The sequence below is a fragment of the Mirounga angustirostris genome, unplaced genomic scaffold, assembly GCF_029215605.1.
Source record: "Mirounga angustirostris isolate CCGP_5_RB_7025 unplaced genomic scaffold, mMirAng1.0.hap1 SCAF_1, whole genome shotgun sequence".
Classification (NCBI taxonomy): Eukaryota; Metazoa; Chordata; class Mammalia; order Carnivora; family Phocidae; genus Mirounga; species Mirounga angustirostris.
Window position 1 is genome coordinate 148,989,004 of NW_026991709.1, and position 15,486 is coordinate 149,004,489.

General features: G+C 52.3%; 1 protein-coding gene across 1 annotated transcript in view; it reads left to right on the forward strand.

Moving 5' to 3' along the window:
• Nucleotides 1-15,486, forward strand: part of SCN5A (sodium voltage-gated channel alpha subunit 5) — a 94,044-nt gene that overhangs the window by 76,155 nt on the left and 2,403 nt on the right. The window contains exons 21-27 of the mRNA XM_064590004.1: nucleotides 1,934-2,107; nucleotides 5,476-5,598; nucleotides 7,612-7,893; nucleotides 10,095-10,148; nucleotides 10,667-10,813; nucleotides 11,445-11,537; nucleotides 13,119-13,389. Of these exons, the coding sequence (XP_064446074.1) occupies nucleotides 1,934-2,107; nucleotides 5,476-5,598; nucleotides 7,612-7,893; nucleotides 10,095-10,148; nucleotides 10,667-10,813; nucleotides 11,445-11,537; nucleotides 13,119-13,389 (1,144 nt within the window). The remainder of the gene's footprint in view (nucleotides 1-1,933; nucleotides 2,108-5,475; nucleotides 5,599-7,611; nucleotides 7,894-10,094; nucleotides 10,149-10,666; nucleotides 10,814-11,444; nucleotides 11,538-13,118; nucleotides 13,390-15,486) is intronic.

The following is a 15,486-nucleotide window of genomic DNA, read 5'->3' on the forward strand; positions in this document are numbered from 1 at the left end:
GTACATACACATCTTCTTTATCCATTCATCTGTCAATGGATAAAGTAAAAAAGATTTAAAGGCACAGAACTAGGATGAAGTGTATAGAACAAGGAGTTAACAACTCTGAATAAACCAGATACTCAAGTAAAAAAAAAAAAAATAGACAAAAAAGATGCCCAGGCAGCTCTCAAAAGGAACACTGCAAATATCCGAGGAAATGATGTCAGCATTACTAGTAATAAAATACATTAAAATCTAACAAAACACAACTTTCATTCCTTAGACTGGGAAAAGTGACAAGGGAGAAACCCCACCACAGTCAGGGGAGCGATGAGGAAAGAGTCAACTTCATGCACTACGGAGGGAGTCCGTGTCCCCTGCCAGAAATCCTGTTCCCAGTCTGTACCCAAAGTACACCTTTGACCTGGCACCCCAATTCTAGAAATTTATCCTGAACAGATAATCAGACACATTGTTCACTGCAGGGTTGTTTCTACTAGGGATAAATTGGAAACAACTGAAATGTTCATTAATAGGAGTTTTGGCTAAATACACAAAAGTATATGCAAATAATAAAATATTATTCAGCCTTTTAAAAGAATACTAGATATAGGATGTGTTCACATTATAGAGTAGATAAACACTCAAAAGGTTGTTTAGTGGAAAAGAAATTTAAAAGCAAAATATTTAGTCTATCTTAGAAAATTGTGTACTCGTATGTGTACACACACAAATAGTGAGTGTCAAAAAGAGTCTTCCCCTAAATGTTAGCAGTGGTTACTATAATGTCATGAAATCAGAGGTGCGTTCTGTTCTTTTTTATAATTTCTATATTACTTAATTTTTTGTGGGAAGCACACATTTTTATAATCAGAAACAATAACAACAAACCACCTACTTTTTGTCTTGAACAACTCCCAGAGTCCGTTTTAGGACCTAAATTATCCTGCCGTGCTGTCTATACTGACTGGATTAGCCACATATATGCTTGGGCAGTGCACATCGGGGCTGACGGCACTGGCCACCCGGGCCCCCGTGGCTCACGCGGGCCCGGCAGGGAGGCCCATAGTGACAGGCAGAGGCGACTCCCCCAGGCCCCTGGTGACATGTTCAGTTGCCTAGCGGGGGAGCCTCTGAGCACACTGTGGACGGGGAGAGGTGGCTTGAGAGGCCTGGGTACAGATCAGGACAGGAGGTATAAGAGGGCACCCGGGAGCTGGCAGAGTTCCTCCATTGGCTCAGGAATTCGGGTTGAAGCAGAAACAAGGAGGTGGAGAAAGACCCCTTCTAGCATGTTAGAAACTTGACTCCTGGATTCTGAGGGTCGCAGGAGCTTTGGGATCCCCAGGATACCTATTCTTGCATTTTCCAAACTTCTCACTGACAAACAGCCTCACTAGCATTTACTGGAGATTTTGCTTTAGATCAACTCTCCCTGGTTTCTGTGTGTTTCCATAAACACATTGTAAAGGGAGACTTGTAATGATTGTTATCATTGGACACCAATTTTGTGTCCTATGAAAAGTAGGTAACTGCATCAAGCAAATAGAGTAAAAACACAGGGGAATGAGAACACCAAAAAGAGGGTTGATGGGGTTTTCAGCAGAAGACCCTGAGCTGCGCCCGCACACTCCGTGTTAACATGGGGGATCAGCAAGGTTTAGGAAGGTGTTAGAGACACACGAGCTCAGAACTAAGCCTCACTCTTCAGCGTGAAGCATTCTCACTACACGCTGTGCTTTGTTGTCCACATACCACATGAGATCGTTTCATGAGCCAGGAGAGCGTGCTGTTCTAGTCCAGTGTGACCTCAGAGGGGCCCCTCCACCATAGGCTTCACCTCTGCTCCCGCCCTCCTGGGCAGCACCTGCTGTCAGAGATGAAGTCTCGTGAGGCGTGGGATGGGCAGTGGTTGGGACGTCATGTCCCCCTTGTCTGGCCTGATCTGTAGGCCTTCGAGGACATCTACCTGGAGGAGCGGAAGACTATCAAGGTTCTGCTCGAATATGCCGACAAGATGTTCACCTACGTCTTCGTGCTGGAGATGCTGCTCAAGTGGGTGGCCTACGGCTTTAAGAAGTACTTCACCAACGCCTGGTGCTGGCTGGACTTCCTCATCGTGGATGTGAGTGAGGCCCAGGAGGGAAGAGGGGCGGGGAGAGGGGCTGCCAGTATGGGAAGGAGCTGAAGCAGAGGCACGGAAGGACAGGGTGACAGGGCGGGTGGGAGTCAGCAGGCTGACGTGAAGGCACTCAGCGGGGCCGCAGAGCTGGCAGAGGGGAAGGAGGCAACCGTCTCGGGTCACAGTCATCTCGGGTCACAGTGGAGCTCCAGGCCCTGCCCATAAGGTTCCCAGTCTGGGAGGAATAGGAACCTGGGTCTGGCCATCAGAACCCCAATTTTGGGAGACAGAGGAGCAGGGGGAGACCTCGGCTTCTGGGGAGACTAGACTCACTACGGGGCAGAATGGGGAGCAGTCCAAGCAGGAGTGCCCCCCACGCTCACCGCCCCGTCAGGATGGCCAGAAGCCAGGGAACACAATAGCCCACCACGCGTGTTGTGAAGGGTCCGTCAGGCCCACTAGCCAGGTGGCCAGCTAAGAGCCTCTGTGTCCACACATGGTAGGAGGCTGTCTGTACAGGGGAGGGGGTGAGCCCAAGGCCAGAGGGGACGGTGTCGGTGAAGGGATTCTGGGTCGGCAGGGGGAGGATCCTCCAGGCTCAGGGAGAAGGTACCACTTGGGGAGGATGAGAGAGGGGTGCAGCCACCTGTGAGAAGGCAGAAAGCCATGAGGGCCGGCTGAGGGGCCTTGGGTTTCAGCCCTGGACGATCGGGTAGCGGGCACAGCTGCCCTGCCTGTCCAGGGAGGGTCTAGCACAGGAGGTGGCATGTCCTCTGAGCACCCAGTTGGCAGATAGAGGGGGAGGCCTCTGGCCCACAGCCACCCAGGCCCCAGGACCCTGCTGGGTGCCAAGCAGGGTGAGCACAGCTGAGTGGGAGAATAACCAGAGGGGAAAATGAGACCAGAGTGTGGAGCCGCCTTGGATCTGCACTCACTGAAGGGGGAGGGGGGGACAGGCAGAGACGAAGGGCTCAGGGGAGGCTCACCATCTGGTTGTGGAGGGTCCTGCAGAATGGAATGTGGGTCAGCATCTGCAGACAGGGAAGGGCTTTCCAGACGGCACCCGTGGCTTCCGAGCCTGGCCTCAGGCTCTGCCCACCAGCAGGGGCTGTCCTTCCTGTGGTGGCACAAGAGGTTCAGGCCTCTGTTCAGTCCCCATACCCCACACCCCACTCAGAGGCCAAAGGGAGGGAGGGGCGCACCTGGGGGGGAGGTCAGCCCGTGCGTGACCATGGGAGGAGACATGTATGGAGATCTGTGTGGAGACACAGATCCAGGTCCTTGGGCCTCTGGTTCCAGCCTCTTTCTATCACCCCCAGTGACTGAGAGGATGCTAATGTTGGGGTGAGGGATGCTAGGGTGGCAGAGAGAGAATGCGAGGGAGGTCTAGTTGCTCTTAGAGCCTGGAGTCCTCAGAGCCTCTCTGAGAGGAGGAGAGGACCCGGGAGGCCTCCTGCCCTGAGGCTGTGGGAGGGCCTGGGATCCTGGCAGCTCTGCCCTGAGGCCCCTCACCTGGCTATTCCTGCAGCTTCTTGGGAAGTTGGGCCTGTTGAGCGTCTCCTCTCGGGGAAGGCAGGAGGGGGTTTGCAAAGACTCCTGGGGAATCCCACCAGCCTGCCACCTTGGGGAACTCAGGGCTGAGGCCGGGCGAAGGAGACCATCGGTGCTTCCCGTCCAGTCCCAGAACTGGAGAATTAGCCTGTGGAGAAGGAAATGGAGGCTCACAGCAGAGAGGGGACTTGCCCTAAGGTCGAGGAGGCTGGACTCCAGCTTTCCTGATGCTGGCCATGCTGCCCCCCATCCCATCCCCTCACTTCATGGGAAAGGTGGCCTTCAGGCCTCAGGGTCTGGAGAAGGATATTTCCAGGATCAATTCCTGCATTCTATTTTTCAATAAATACTATTGAGTATCTACTATTGTAGGTGCTAGGGATCTCAGGGAACAAAATAGACTAAAACCTCTGGCTGCATGGAGGAAGGCAACCACAAACAATAAATGTATTCAATAAGCCAGCTGTATACTCTGTTAGAAGCTGATGTGTACCAGTGAGAAATAGGATGCAGAGAACAAAAGGGGATCAGGAGGGCCAGGAGTCCAGCAAGGGGAAGGTATAGATTACAACTTTAAATAGGCTGCCCGGGGTGGGTTCACTGAGATGCCATTGGAGCAAATGTGAAGGAAGTTGGGGTTAGCCAGGCAGACGTCTGCAGAACCTTCCACGCAGAGGTTGGAACAGCAGTGCAAAGGTCCTGTGGTGGGAGCATGCCTGGCATACTTAAGGAACTGCAAGGAAGCAGGAGTGGCTGGAGCAGAGTGAGTGGGGAAGGGAAGTGCAGGAGATGAGGCGGGGCTACAAGGGGCAGAGGGGGGCGCCGCCTTGGAAAACCAGGGGCTTTTATTTAGAGCCAAGTGGGAAGGCACTGCGACACTCTGAGCAGAAGAGTGGCATGAAGTGACTCTGTTCCTGGAGGAGCACAGGGGGTGGGGGGTGGGGCCCACGTGGAGGCAGGCAGAGGAGTCAGGAGGCCGTGGCGGCCGTCCAGGGAAGAGAGGACGGGGGCCTGGCCGGGATGGTGGCAGTGGCAGTGGTGAGAAATATTTGGACTTCTGATGTATTTTGAAGGCAGAGCCAACAGGAAATCCTGCCGGGTTGGATGTAGGGTGTGAGAGATGGAGAGGAGGCAGGGATGACGCCAAGGCTTGTGGCCTGAGCAGCTGGTAGGATGGGGCTGCCGTCAGCTGAGATGGAAGAGCTCTGAGCTGGCAGGTGCACAAACTTTGAAATCACAGACGATGGGGGTGCACCGCTGGGAACTAGGTGGGCAGAGTAGCCAGACCTGGTCGCTGGGCCGTACAGTCTCCGCTTACACCTCCCCTCTTCGAAGATGTCCGATGTTGCACAGTCCGGCTTTGGGGAAAAGCCCCAGGATTGCCTGTCGGCTCCCAGTCAGCCCAGGATAGTCCTTCCTTCCCAAAAAGAGCCTTCTTTGGGGGGAGGGAAGGAGCAGGTCCAAGAACTTGACTTGAAGGAAGGCCTGTGGGAACCAAAGGCCCAGGCTCTGTGTGCTCACTCCTCCACACAGTGGCTGGCGTGGGAACTCGGTTTTCTCTCTGTAGAATAGGGAGAATGCATCCCAAGTCCTCGGGTTAGTGGGTGCACATAGCAGGCTCTTGGCAAAGAACTTGTCTCACCCCCAGCCTCTTGGGCCCCAGGAAGGCTAGCCCAGTGTGTGACGGAAATAACAAAGATTGAACACGGGGAAAGCCTGCTGGCTCTCTCACACCAGCTCAGCTTCAGGTGGGCCGGGAGCCCTACCACCCATCTCTAGAGCTGTCCCCATGGAGCTCACTCCCCCCTTACTTCCCACAGGTCTCCCTGATCAGCCTGGTGGCCAACACCCTGGGCTTTGCCGAGATGGGCCCCATCAAGTCACTGCGGACCTTGCGTGCACTCCGACCTCTGCGAGCCCTGTCACGATTTGAGGGCATGAGGGTAAGGGGAATGACTGCCTTCCCGCCAGGGCAGTGGGAGGGGACTCCACTGAGAGACCCCCGGCTCTGTTTGCTGACCGAGCAGCCCAGTCCGGAGCTGGGACTGTGGCCGCCCAGCCTGGTAGGAGCATGGGGCAAAATCTCCAGGAGAGGTGCAGCTGGGCTCGCAGGCACCCAGAGGGTGGAGAGCTGTGAGAGCCCCCTGGGCTTATCACCGCCTGCCCTGTGGGCTGGGGAGCCTCTCTGCTTCTGCTCCGGGGTAGGGGGCCATCTGTGTGTGCGCTCTGCGTCCATGTGCCCGCCTGCATGCCCTCCTCCTGGCAGATGTGGGCTGCCTTCCTCGATCTGCGATGGGCCGTAGGGCTGTGCCGGTCAAGGTGAAGGAAGCAAGGAGAGAGCAGCATATCCTCACCATCGTGTAGCGGTTGGCATTCGCTTAGCAAACTCTTTTGCACTGATTTCTAAGTGCAGAGCCCTATGCATTTTTCAAGTCATCAAATTTTACCAAAGAATATGTGCATATAAGGCAACTTTAAAAGCCCCACCAAGGCACCTGGATGGCTCAGTCAGTTAAGCATCTGCCCTCAGCTCAGGTCATGATCCCAGGGTCCTGGGATCGAGCCCCATGTCAGGCTCCCTGCTCAGCCGGGAGCTTGCTTCTCCGTCTCCCTCTCCCACTCCCCCTACTTGTGCTCACACTCTCTCTCTGTCAAATAAATAAGTAAAATATTTAAAAATAAAATAAAAGCCCCACCAAGAAAAAACATTACCCCATAATATATAGCAAGAAAACAAACACATACGTGCGCTTGAGTGCACGTGTGTTTTGTGTTTCTTACAAATGAGCGCAGGTCTGCCGTGGCTTCAGCAGCCACGCCTGTGTGTCTCGCTGACCCAGCAGGCACCATCCCATGGCCCCCATTTTGTTGATGGTTTCAAACTTTGCCCACACCTCCATGAGAGGAACAAGTGGCTTATTCCTGGTGGGAAAGCATTCACAAGTGAACCATCCTACCTGAGTTAAATGTCTCTTGGGATTAAGGGCATTTGATTCCCGAGGACCGTGGGGAGATGCGAGCTGCCAGGACTGCCTCTGTTGGGCCTGTCACCACGGAGCCAGCCAAGGGCAAACCTGAGAGTTGGGTGTCCCACCCTGTTCATCATGCCTGCTGGGGACCAGGGAGCCCCTGTCGCCTGCATGTGTCAGCATTACCCGTCCCAGCACCATGCTCACCACGCGGCCCCACACCAGCCTCACTTCCAGTCCTGACTCCCGGACAGCTGGACACTTGGCCCTCAGCGGAGTAGAGCGCACCATATGCGTTTGCCAAGAAGCCTCTCCGGGGTGCTCTGAATTTCGATGACAAGACCAATGCCAGGGCTCCACGGGGTCAGAGAGCCGCTCCTGGGGAGGGCAGAGGCGCAGGGAGCCCCCACACCACACCCCCTGCCCTCCCAGCTCAGCTCTCACCGCAGTGTTGGAGAGCTGCCAGGGCACCCGCCAGACACCGCACGCCGAGGTCCCCTGGGCATCCTTTAGGGAGAACACCCATCCTCCCTAGTAGCAGCAACCCCAAAATAAACCAGAAACTTAGCTCAGAGAATGTGTCTCCAGAGGCCCTTTCCCATCCGATTGCTGGCACACTTAACTAGAGAGACCCTGTTGAAAATTCAGTTTGAAGGTCATGAATTCAGGGCAGGACCAGAAGACAAAGGCAGAGGTTCCGGAGTTGCAGCAGACATTAGCGTGCAAAAACAACAAAAAGGGCGTGTGTGTGTGTGTGTGTGTGTGTGTGTTCTCTCCCCCCTCCCCCGACTCCCCATCATCTCTCCTTTTATTCCCCATCAGGGCTTCCAGCCAGGGGTGGACAGGAAGTGTTCCACTACCCCCCCCACAGGGACCTGTAGGCAAAGAGTTTAGTGGGGGAAAGGGGGGCATGGCTAGGTGGGTCTTGAAAAGGGCATTATGCTCTGGGCACCCCCAGGAACGGAGCCTCTTCTCTGTCCACTTGAGGTTGTGGTCAATGCCCTGGTAGGCGCCATCCCATCCATCATGAATGTCCTCCTCGTCTGCCTCATCTTCTGGCTCATCTTCAGCATCATGGGCGTGAACCTCTTTGCGGGGAAGTTTGGGCGGTGCATCAACCAGACTGACGGAGACCTGCCTTTGAACTACACCATCGTGAACAACAAGAGTGACTGTGAGTCTTTCAACGTGACTGGCGAATTGTACTGGACCAAGGTGAAAGTCAACTTTGACAACGTGGGGGCCGGGTACCTGGCCCTTCTGCAGGTGGTAAGTCCTGGAGACTCCCACTGGCTCCCCAGCAACAGGCATCTTCACCCACAGTGTGGGCGGGAGGGGGACAGTGGGGCCCCTCTGGGTGCTCACTGCCCAAAGGAGGCTAGGGATTCTCCAGAGACTTCTTGGCTCCTGGGGAAGTCCCTAGATTTTCCATTCTAGAACAGGTGCCACATTCTGCAAGACGCATGGCATGGGGGTTCAGCCCTGAGGCAGACCCAGCTCCCTGGCCAGCGGTCGGGTTGACAGCCTCACGCTATCAGTTTGGCAGTGTGATGACACAGGTTAAAAATCAAAGACCAGAGACGCGCAGACACTGAACTATTAGCCACACTGTGACTCCAGCCTTCTGTTATAAAAAGTAGTAACACCTTCTGTGTTGTTTCTGATGTGCGAGATGTTGAAACACACATGACCCTACCCGGTCCTTCCAAGGTTTCCACGATTTTTGAGGACGGTGGCTTCAGTGAGCATGATACCTGGCATAATATTAACCTACAAGTAGCTTGACAGCAGGCATGCAGACAGACTCATAACACCGAGAACCATAACCTGCTGCACTTACTACCCCAGGCTTAGCCCAGAGACCTGTCTCTAGTCCCCAGAGCAGAGGAACACTCGGTGGGCTCTCATCTGGAAACTTAATGCACATCTGCTCGCTCCTCCAGCCCTCCCTTCAATCCCAGGGGTAGCTTTCTCCAAAGACTCCCCTGAAATACCTCCTACAGAACAAGATTAGAGCCTTCTGTCCCTGGGACTTCCCTCTAAATGTCAGAACTTGGAAGGAAAGGCCATTCCAGACAGAACGACACAGTGGCCAGAAAAGCAGTCACAAGCATCTCGTCACCTTGGGTGCTCTCCAGCAGTTTCCAGAGCATGCCCAGCCCTCCCGGCACCGGGCAGGGCTTCCTGGCACGGGGAACTGAAGTAGCATACTCTGGGGCAGCCTCAGTTTCCCCATCTGCCCTGCCTGTGTCAGAAGAACTCTCAGACATGAAAGTTTGTGTGGACAGTTGTACCCTGAAAGGAGGCTCAGGGCAGGATTGGCTTTTGCCAAGAACACAAGTGAGACCCCCTTGGACAGTCGGCCTCACCACCAAGCATGTCTCTCGGGCTCTTCCAGAATCTCTGTAGCAGCCCAGACTGGGGCGGACAGTGCAGCCAGCACCAGAGCCCTGTGGCATTCGGCCTCCTCGTCTACCGCCTTGGGCTGGCAGGCTCACGAGAGCTGATTGTTGCATTGTCAGATATTTTGCAAGCCATGATTAAAAATCAGATTTTATAAACTTATAATTCACCAGGTGATATTAAAACAAAATCGTGGATGCCTGGCCAGCTCAGTCAATGAAGCATGCCACCATTGCTCTCAGGATTGTGGGTTCGAGCCCATGTTGGGTGTAGAGATTACTTGAAAAGAAACTTTTTTTAAATCAAAATTCATCATTACCACCTATTTTCGTGTATGCTCTTGAGGTAATTTATATGTGCTGTATCCGTACAGTGGAAATACTATAATGCTCCCCTCCTATGTGTCTCTTCCCAAGTCTGTGTTCAGTAACAGCCCGTTGGTAACTTGAAATTGGCCGTGGTAGGAGTAGTTTACCCAATTTACCAATTTGTTTACCCAGAGAAATTGGCAAACACGACAATCAGGGCTTTGTTTTCTTCTGGAAAACCGTTTGTTAGCCATTTACCAACACACGGCTGGCAAAAGGACCCCCTTAAGTACGAGGGGAGGTTGGGATGCTTCAGGGCCATCCTGAGAGGCCGCAGAGCAGAAACCATGGGCTTCTCCAAGGTGCATGATAAAGGGGACCAGGTCAGCACTGGGGTCCACCTCTCTGTCCCTGACACCCGCTGCAGGACTGCATCGTTTTAGAACCTGGAATGAAGGTGGATCTGAAAGGCAGACCTCCTTCAGTCCTCCTCAGTCTCCTGGCCAACATCGAGAAGCTTCTTACCCCACCCCATGGCCTCCTTAGGGTGTGTGCTCAGCCAGCCTCCCCTCCACCTCCAGCCCTGAACAAGAAGGCCTTTCCTTGACCACCCAGCCGTGTGGACATGGCTGAAGGGGCGGGGCAGGATCCTTGCTTCTCCTAGGAGGCTATTTCCTGGCCTCATCTGTCCGGATAGGAGCCCCCAGTAGTTTAACAGATGCAAGTTAAATGATTCTTACTCTTGTCTTTTCCTTCAAGGCAACATTTAAAGGCTGGATGGACATTATGTATGCAGCTGTGGACTCCAGGGGGGTAGGTAACCATACTGGCCTCTCCTGCCAAGTCAGGCACCTGAGGCTCCAGGATGCTTGGCCACTAGGGCATCAGTGTCCACACCCAAAAGCCCACCCCATAAGGGCCAGGTCTCTTGTGTCAGCCTGCAGTTGAGCCTCTCTGGAAGGCCCAGGCCTGGCCCTGGGCAAAGTTGCGTGATCTCCCAAGGAGCCACAAATCCTCAAATATCTTTCAAATTAACTTCACTGTAATTTACTTGAATCTTAGTCTTACTGGAGAAGAGACCGGGTGGAGGCCATAGAGATGCAAATCAAGTTTCTTCTTTGTCCTTGCACCCCACCCAATCACAGTGTCAGCCCCAAGCTGCCACTCTTCTGAACCCCGTTCCCGCCCGCCCTGGCCCCGCTCTGCACACACATGCACACACAGACATACAGCCCTGTGCTGGTGACCTCCCTCCCCACACACCCTCTCGCCCAGCCAGCCCTCCCCCGTTCCTGCCTGCCTGACCCCCATATCTGGCTTCTCCCCCTCAGTATGAAGAGCAGCCCCAGTGGGAATACAACCTCTACATGTACATCTACTTCGTCATTTTCATCATCTTCGGGTCTTTCTTCACCCTGAACCTTTTCATCGGTGTCATCATCGACAACTTCAACCAACAGAAGAAAAAGATGCGTAGAGCACCTGCTCGCCACAGGCCGGCAGGGCAGGGCGGGGTAGCAGGGGACTGAGGAGCCATTCTGGCCCCTGGCCCCATTTTGCCTTCCTGCTGGGGACAGTTCTCTTCCAGCCGCTGCTGGAATGGGTGGGAGAGGGGCGTGTCTGTGAAGTAACAGGCGCAGTCTGTAAGAGTGGAAGGAGGGGCCCCGTGCCTGCCCTAGTCTACCTGACCCATGAGGTTCCTGAGAGGAGCTGGGCTGAGGGTTGGGACTACTCACCTGGTCCACAATCGAGACTGGCCCAGGGTCTCTCCAGAGCTCCATCAGTTGGGCCATGATTGGGTTGCAGGCAAACCAACTAGGCAGAGAGAACGTGCAGGGTGGCTGAGCTGGGCAGGGGGACTGGATTTGCACCTCACAAAGCCACAGAGGCCTCAAAGTGAAGGGAGACAGGGACCCTGCAGAAGCAGATTTGGGGAGGACTCTCTGGTGCAGGATAGGGACATACTTATCTCCACTGGAAGAGGAAGTGAGGAGGAGGCTGGCCAAGGCACCCTCATCAAGGAGGCAAGATCCCTATGCCCCCCATGCCAGAGCCCTCGAGAACCCCAAAATGAGTCTGGTGCCTGTCTCTCTGCACTTAGGGGGCCAGGACATCTTCATGACCGAGGAGCAGAAGAAGTACTACAACGCCATGAAGAAGCTGGGCTCCAAGAAGCCCCAGAAGCCCATCCCGAGGCCTCTGGTGAGCCAGCTCCCGATTCAGCAAGAGTGGAGGGGATGTGCTGGGGGGCCTGGGAAGCCCCACACCCCAGGACCACTGAATTTTCCAATGAAAGCCTAAGTGAGCTTGCCCAAATTGCCCACTCAGAATTGTGTTTCCTTAATAAGAATAATTCTGAAATATGTACTTTTCAAATTCATTAATCAATAGGGTGTTTATAGGATGATATCACTGGAAGCAGTTTTACATTATAGAAAATGGAAATTTGCAAAGTTTGGGAAAATTGCTCTAAGAATGTATTAAGGAAAATAACACATGTTTTGACATCTTGCTTATCTTTTCTTTATGGTACCACAGTTTGCCAATGTCAGGAGTGGGGTTTGAACCCAAAAGGCTAGAAAAAGTGCCAGGAAGACCACAAAGAATACTTAATATGCATTGATCCACTCAAAGAGAATGAGGAAGCGTTGAAAATAGGGCTGTGAAAAGTCGATATTCTTTAAAATATGATATACAATATTTTCATATGAGCATTTTCATTTTGGCATTTTTAATCTGATAGTATTTAATGTAAAAGAATGAAAGAACATAAAACGCTCCTGAAATTTAATTCCAAAAAAAATCATTCAGCTTGGCCCAGGGCCCTCAGTCAGTGCAGGGATGGAGGGGCGCTGTCAGGCACCTGACCACACACAGAGGCCTCAGCCTCCTGGAGAAAGTGAGGAAGGCATGGGGGGCTGTTCCAACCAGGAGCGCTCCCTCCTGCAGGAGTCCCTTTCCTCTGAATACACTCTCCTCCACTGTCAGAGTGCAGCCTTTCCCAGCGAGAGCAGGGCAGCTTCTGCAGGCCCACCAGCCCCATTCACAGCCTCTTCCTGGCAACCCCTGAGCGGGACAGACGCAGCCGGAGTCCCCTGGCAGATGGCACCAGGAGGGACACTCAGTCCCCTGTGGGGCTGACTCCCTTGCCTGACCAAGCCATTCTCCAAAAAAGTGGGAAGGGGGTCAGTACTCAATTAGGTGACATAACCCAAATCACTAGCTAGGAAGTGACAGTCCCAGATTTTTAATCCAGTTCATCAGTTTTATCTAATTCCTACCCTTTCACCACACTTTGTACTAGGTTAGTGGTGTATGTGCATGTGTGTTCACTTATTTATAATTTTTTCTCTTTCCCCAAATAATCTGAGGTGGCTAACAATTAAAGACACATAAATATAGTTAATAGAATAAACAAAATCAATTCCATAAAGGATGGAGAAAATTTGTTAACCTGAGGACTGATCCAATTACTAGGGTTGAACTTTAAATTTGACCCTGAGCCATCAGACAATGGAAACAAAAAGAGAACGATGATGTGCTAGGGAAGCTCTGGGTAGGAGAAATCCCTTCCTGAAGGTTCAGAGAAGACTTCAGGGAAGAGGGAGCCGGAGGGCCAGGCCTGGATGCAAGAGAGCCAGGCTGTTTCAGCCTCCTGACTTCTCCTCTCACCCCGACAGTCTCACTAGAGGGTGGAGTAGCAGGGTAGATGGTCTGGGCCGAGGGGCAGCAACAGGCCTGTCTGAGGCCCCTGCTGAGCCCATCCTTGGCCCCTCCTTTCAGAACAAGTACCAGGGCTTCCTGTTCGACATTGTGACCAAGCAGGCCTTCGACGTCACCATCATGTTCCTCATCTGCTTGAACATGGTGACCATGATGGTGGAGACAGATGACCAGAGCCCCGAGAAGGTCAACATCTTGGCCAAGATCAACCTGCTCTTTGTAGCCATCTTCACGGGCGAGTGTATCATCAAGATGACCGCCCTGCGCCACTATTACTTCACCAACAGCTGGAACATCTTCGACTTTGTGGTTGTCATCCTCTCCATTGTGGGTGGGTATGCAAGTCGGCCTTTCCTCCAGTCCTGGGTCTGTACTTAATGCCAAACGTACTAGGCTCCTCTGTTCTTTTCTCTGCATTCCACACCTCTCCCCTCACACACTCACACACACACACACACACACACACACATACACCCTCCACAGAGAACTTGTCTAGGAAGGCCCACTCAGGCCAGGGGGGCCATCCTGGCAGAGGAGCCAGCAACCCCTCCATGAGACCCTAGGACACAGCTCTCTGCTCTCTGTGAGAGCTTCAAGGATGAATCTGGAAAAGGGAGTGGGGCCTGGGCAGGCTTCCCTGCCCTCCCAAGGGAAAGGTTAAAGGAAGAAGAGGCTTTCTCAGGGTGAGGTGAGTCTCCAGGGATGGGAACAGATGGCCCTCTAGGATAGAAGTGATCCCTGGAAGATGGAAAATTCTAGAGTCTAGCCACCAAGGTTGTGTGCCAGATTCCTTCAGATATCACTCGCCTCAGGCAATTGACCTTTTAAAGTCTACATTGAGGTGAGGAGATCATACAACTAGGAAAAGAAGAGATAGGATTCACACTCCGTCTGTTCAGGCTGCTATAACCAAACACCAGACTAGGTAACTCATAAACACCAGAAATTCATTTCTCACAGTTCTGGATGCTGAAAGTCCAAGATTGAGACACTAGCATGGTCATGTCTTCTGGTGAGGGTCCTTTCCCTTGTTCATAACCAGCACCCTCTTGGCTGTGTCCTACAAAGTGGAAAGGGCAAGGGAGCTCTCTGGGGTCTCTTTTACAAGGCACTGATCCCACTCATTCACTCAGAGCACCTCCCAAAGGTGTCACCTCCTAACATCATCATCTTTGGGAGTTGGGATTTCAACATATGAATTTGGTGGGAGATTCAAACATTCCAACCATAGCACATATCCACGTCTGTTTGACCTCAGGGCTCAAACCCTCTTATTTTTCTTATTTTATTTATTTATTTATTTACAGATCGAGCATGAGAGCAGGGAGCGGGGAGGGGCAGAGGGAGAGGAGAGAATCTTAAGCAGGCTCCATGCTCAGTGCAGAGCCCAACATGGGGCTCCCTCTCCCAACTCTGAGATCATGACCTGAGCTGAAATCAAGGGTCAGACGCTTAACTGACTGAGCCATCCAGGGGTCTCCTTTTTTTAAATAGCAATTTTATTGAGATACAATTCACATGCCATAAGATTTACCCTTTAAAGTTTATGATTTAGTAGTTGCTAGTATATTCACAGAGTTTGCAACCATCACCATTATACCTCATCTTAGACTCTTTCCCTCACCCCCAAAAGAAACTCTGCATCCTTTTAGCAGTCATTCCCCCATTTTCCCTCTCCCCAACCCCTGGAAACCACTCATCTAAAATTTTGAGAGACGGCCAAACTGTTTTCCAAAACAGGTGCACCATTCTATAGTCCCACCATCAATGTAGAAGGGTTCCAGTGACTCCGCATTCCCCACCAACACTTGTTACTGTCTATAATTTTTTACATAGCCACCCTGGCAGGTATGAAGTGATCATCTCGTTGAGATTTTGGTTTGCATTTCTCTAATGACTAATGATGCTAAGCATCTTTTCATGTGCTTGTTGGTCACTTCCCATGATATGTCTTGGTCTATAACAGGAGAAATGTCTTGGAGAAATGTCTATTCAAATCCTTTGCTTATTTTTTAATTGGCTTACTTGTGTTTTTATTGTTGAATGGTAAGAGTTCTTTATATATTCTGGACACCAGTCCCTTATCTGATACACAATTTGCAAATATTTTCTCCCATTCTGTGGGTTGTCTTGTTACTTTCTTGGTTGCTGTCTCTCAAAGCACAAAGTTTTTTGTTTTGATTAAGTCCCAATTTATCAGTATTTTTTTTCTTTTGTTACTTTTGCTCAGCAACAAATTCCTGACCCCCTCCCCCGTGAAACTCTGCCGTGTAGTGGCTGACTTGTACATACAACCTGTGCGTTCGGTGACTTCAAAGGGAAATGCGGGGGCAGGCAGAGGCAGGGGCTGCCGTAGCTACGGTGACAGACAGATGGTTCAAAGCTGGACGCAGGGTCAGGAAATGCTGTGGGAGGTCCCAGACAGGGG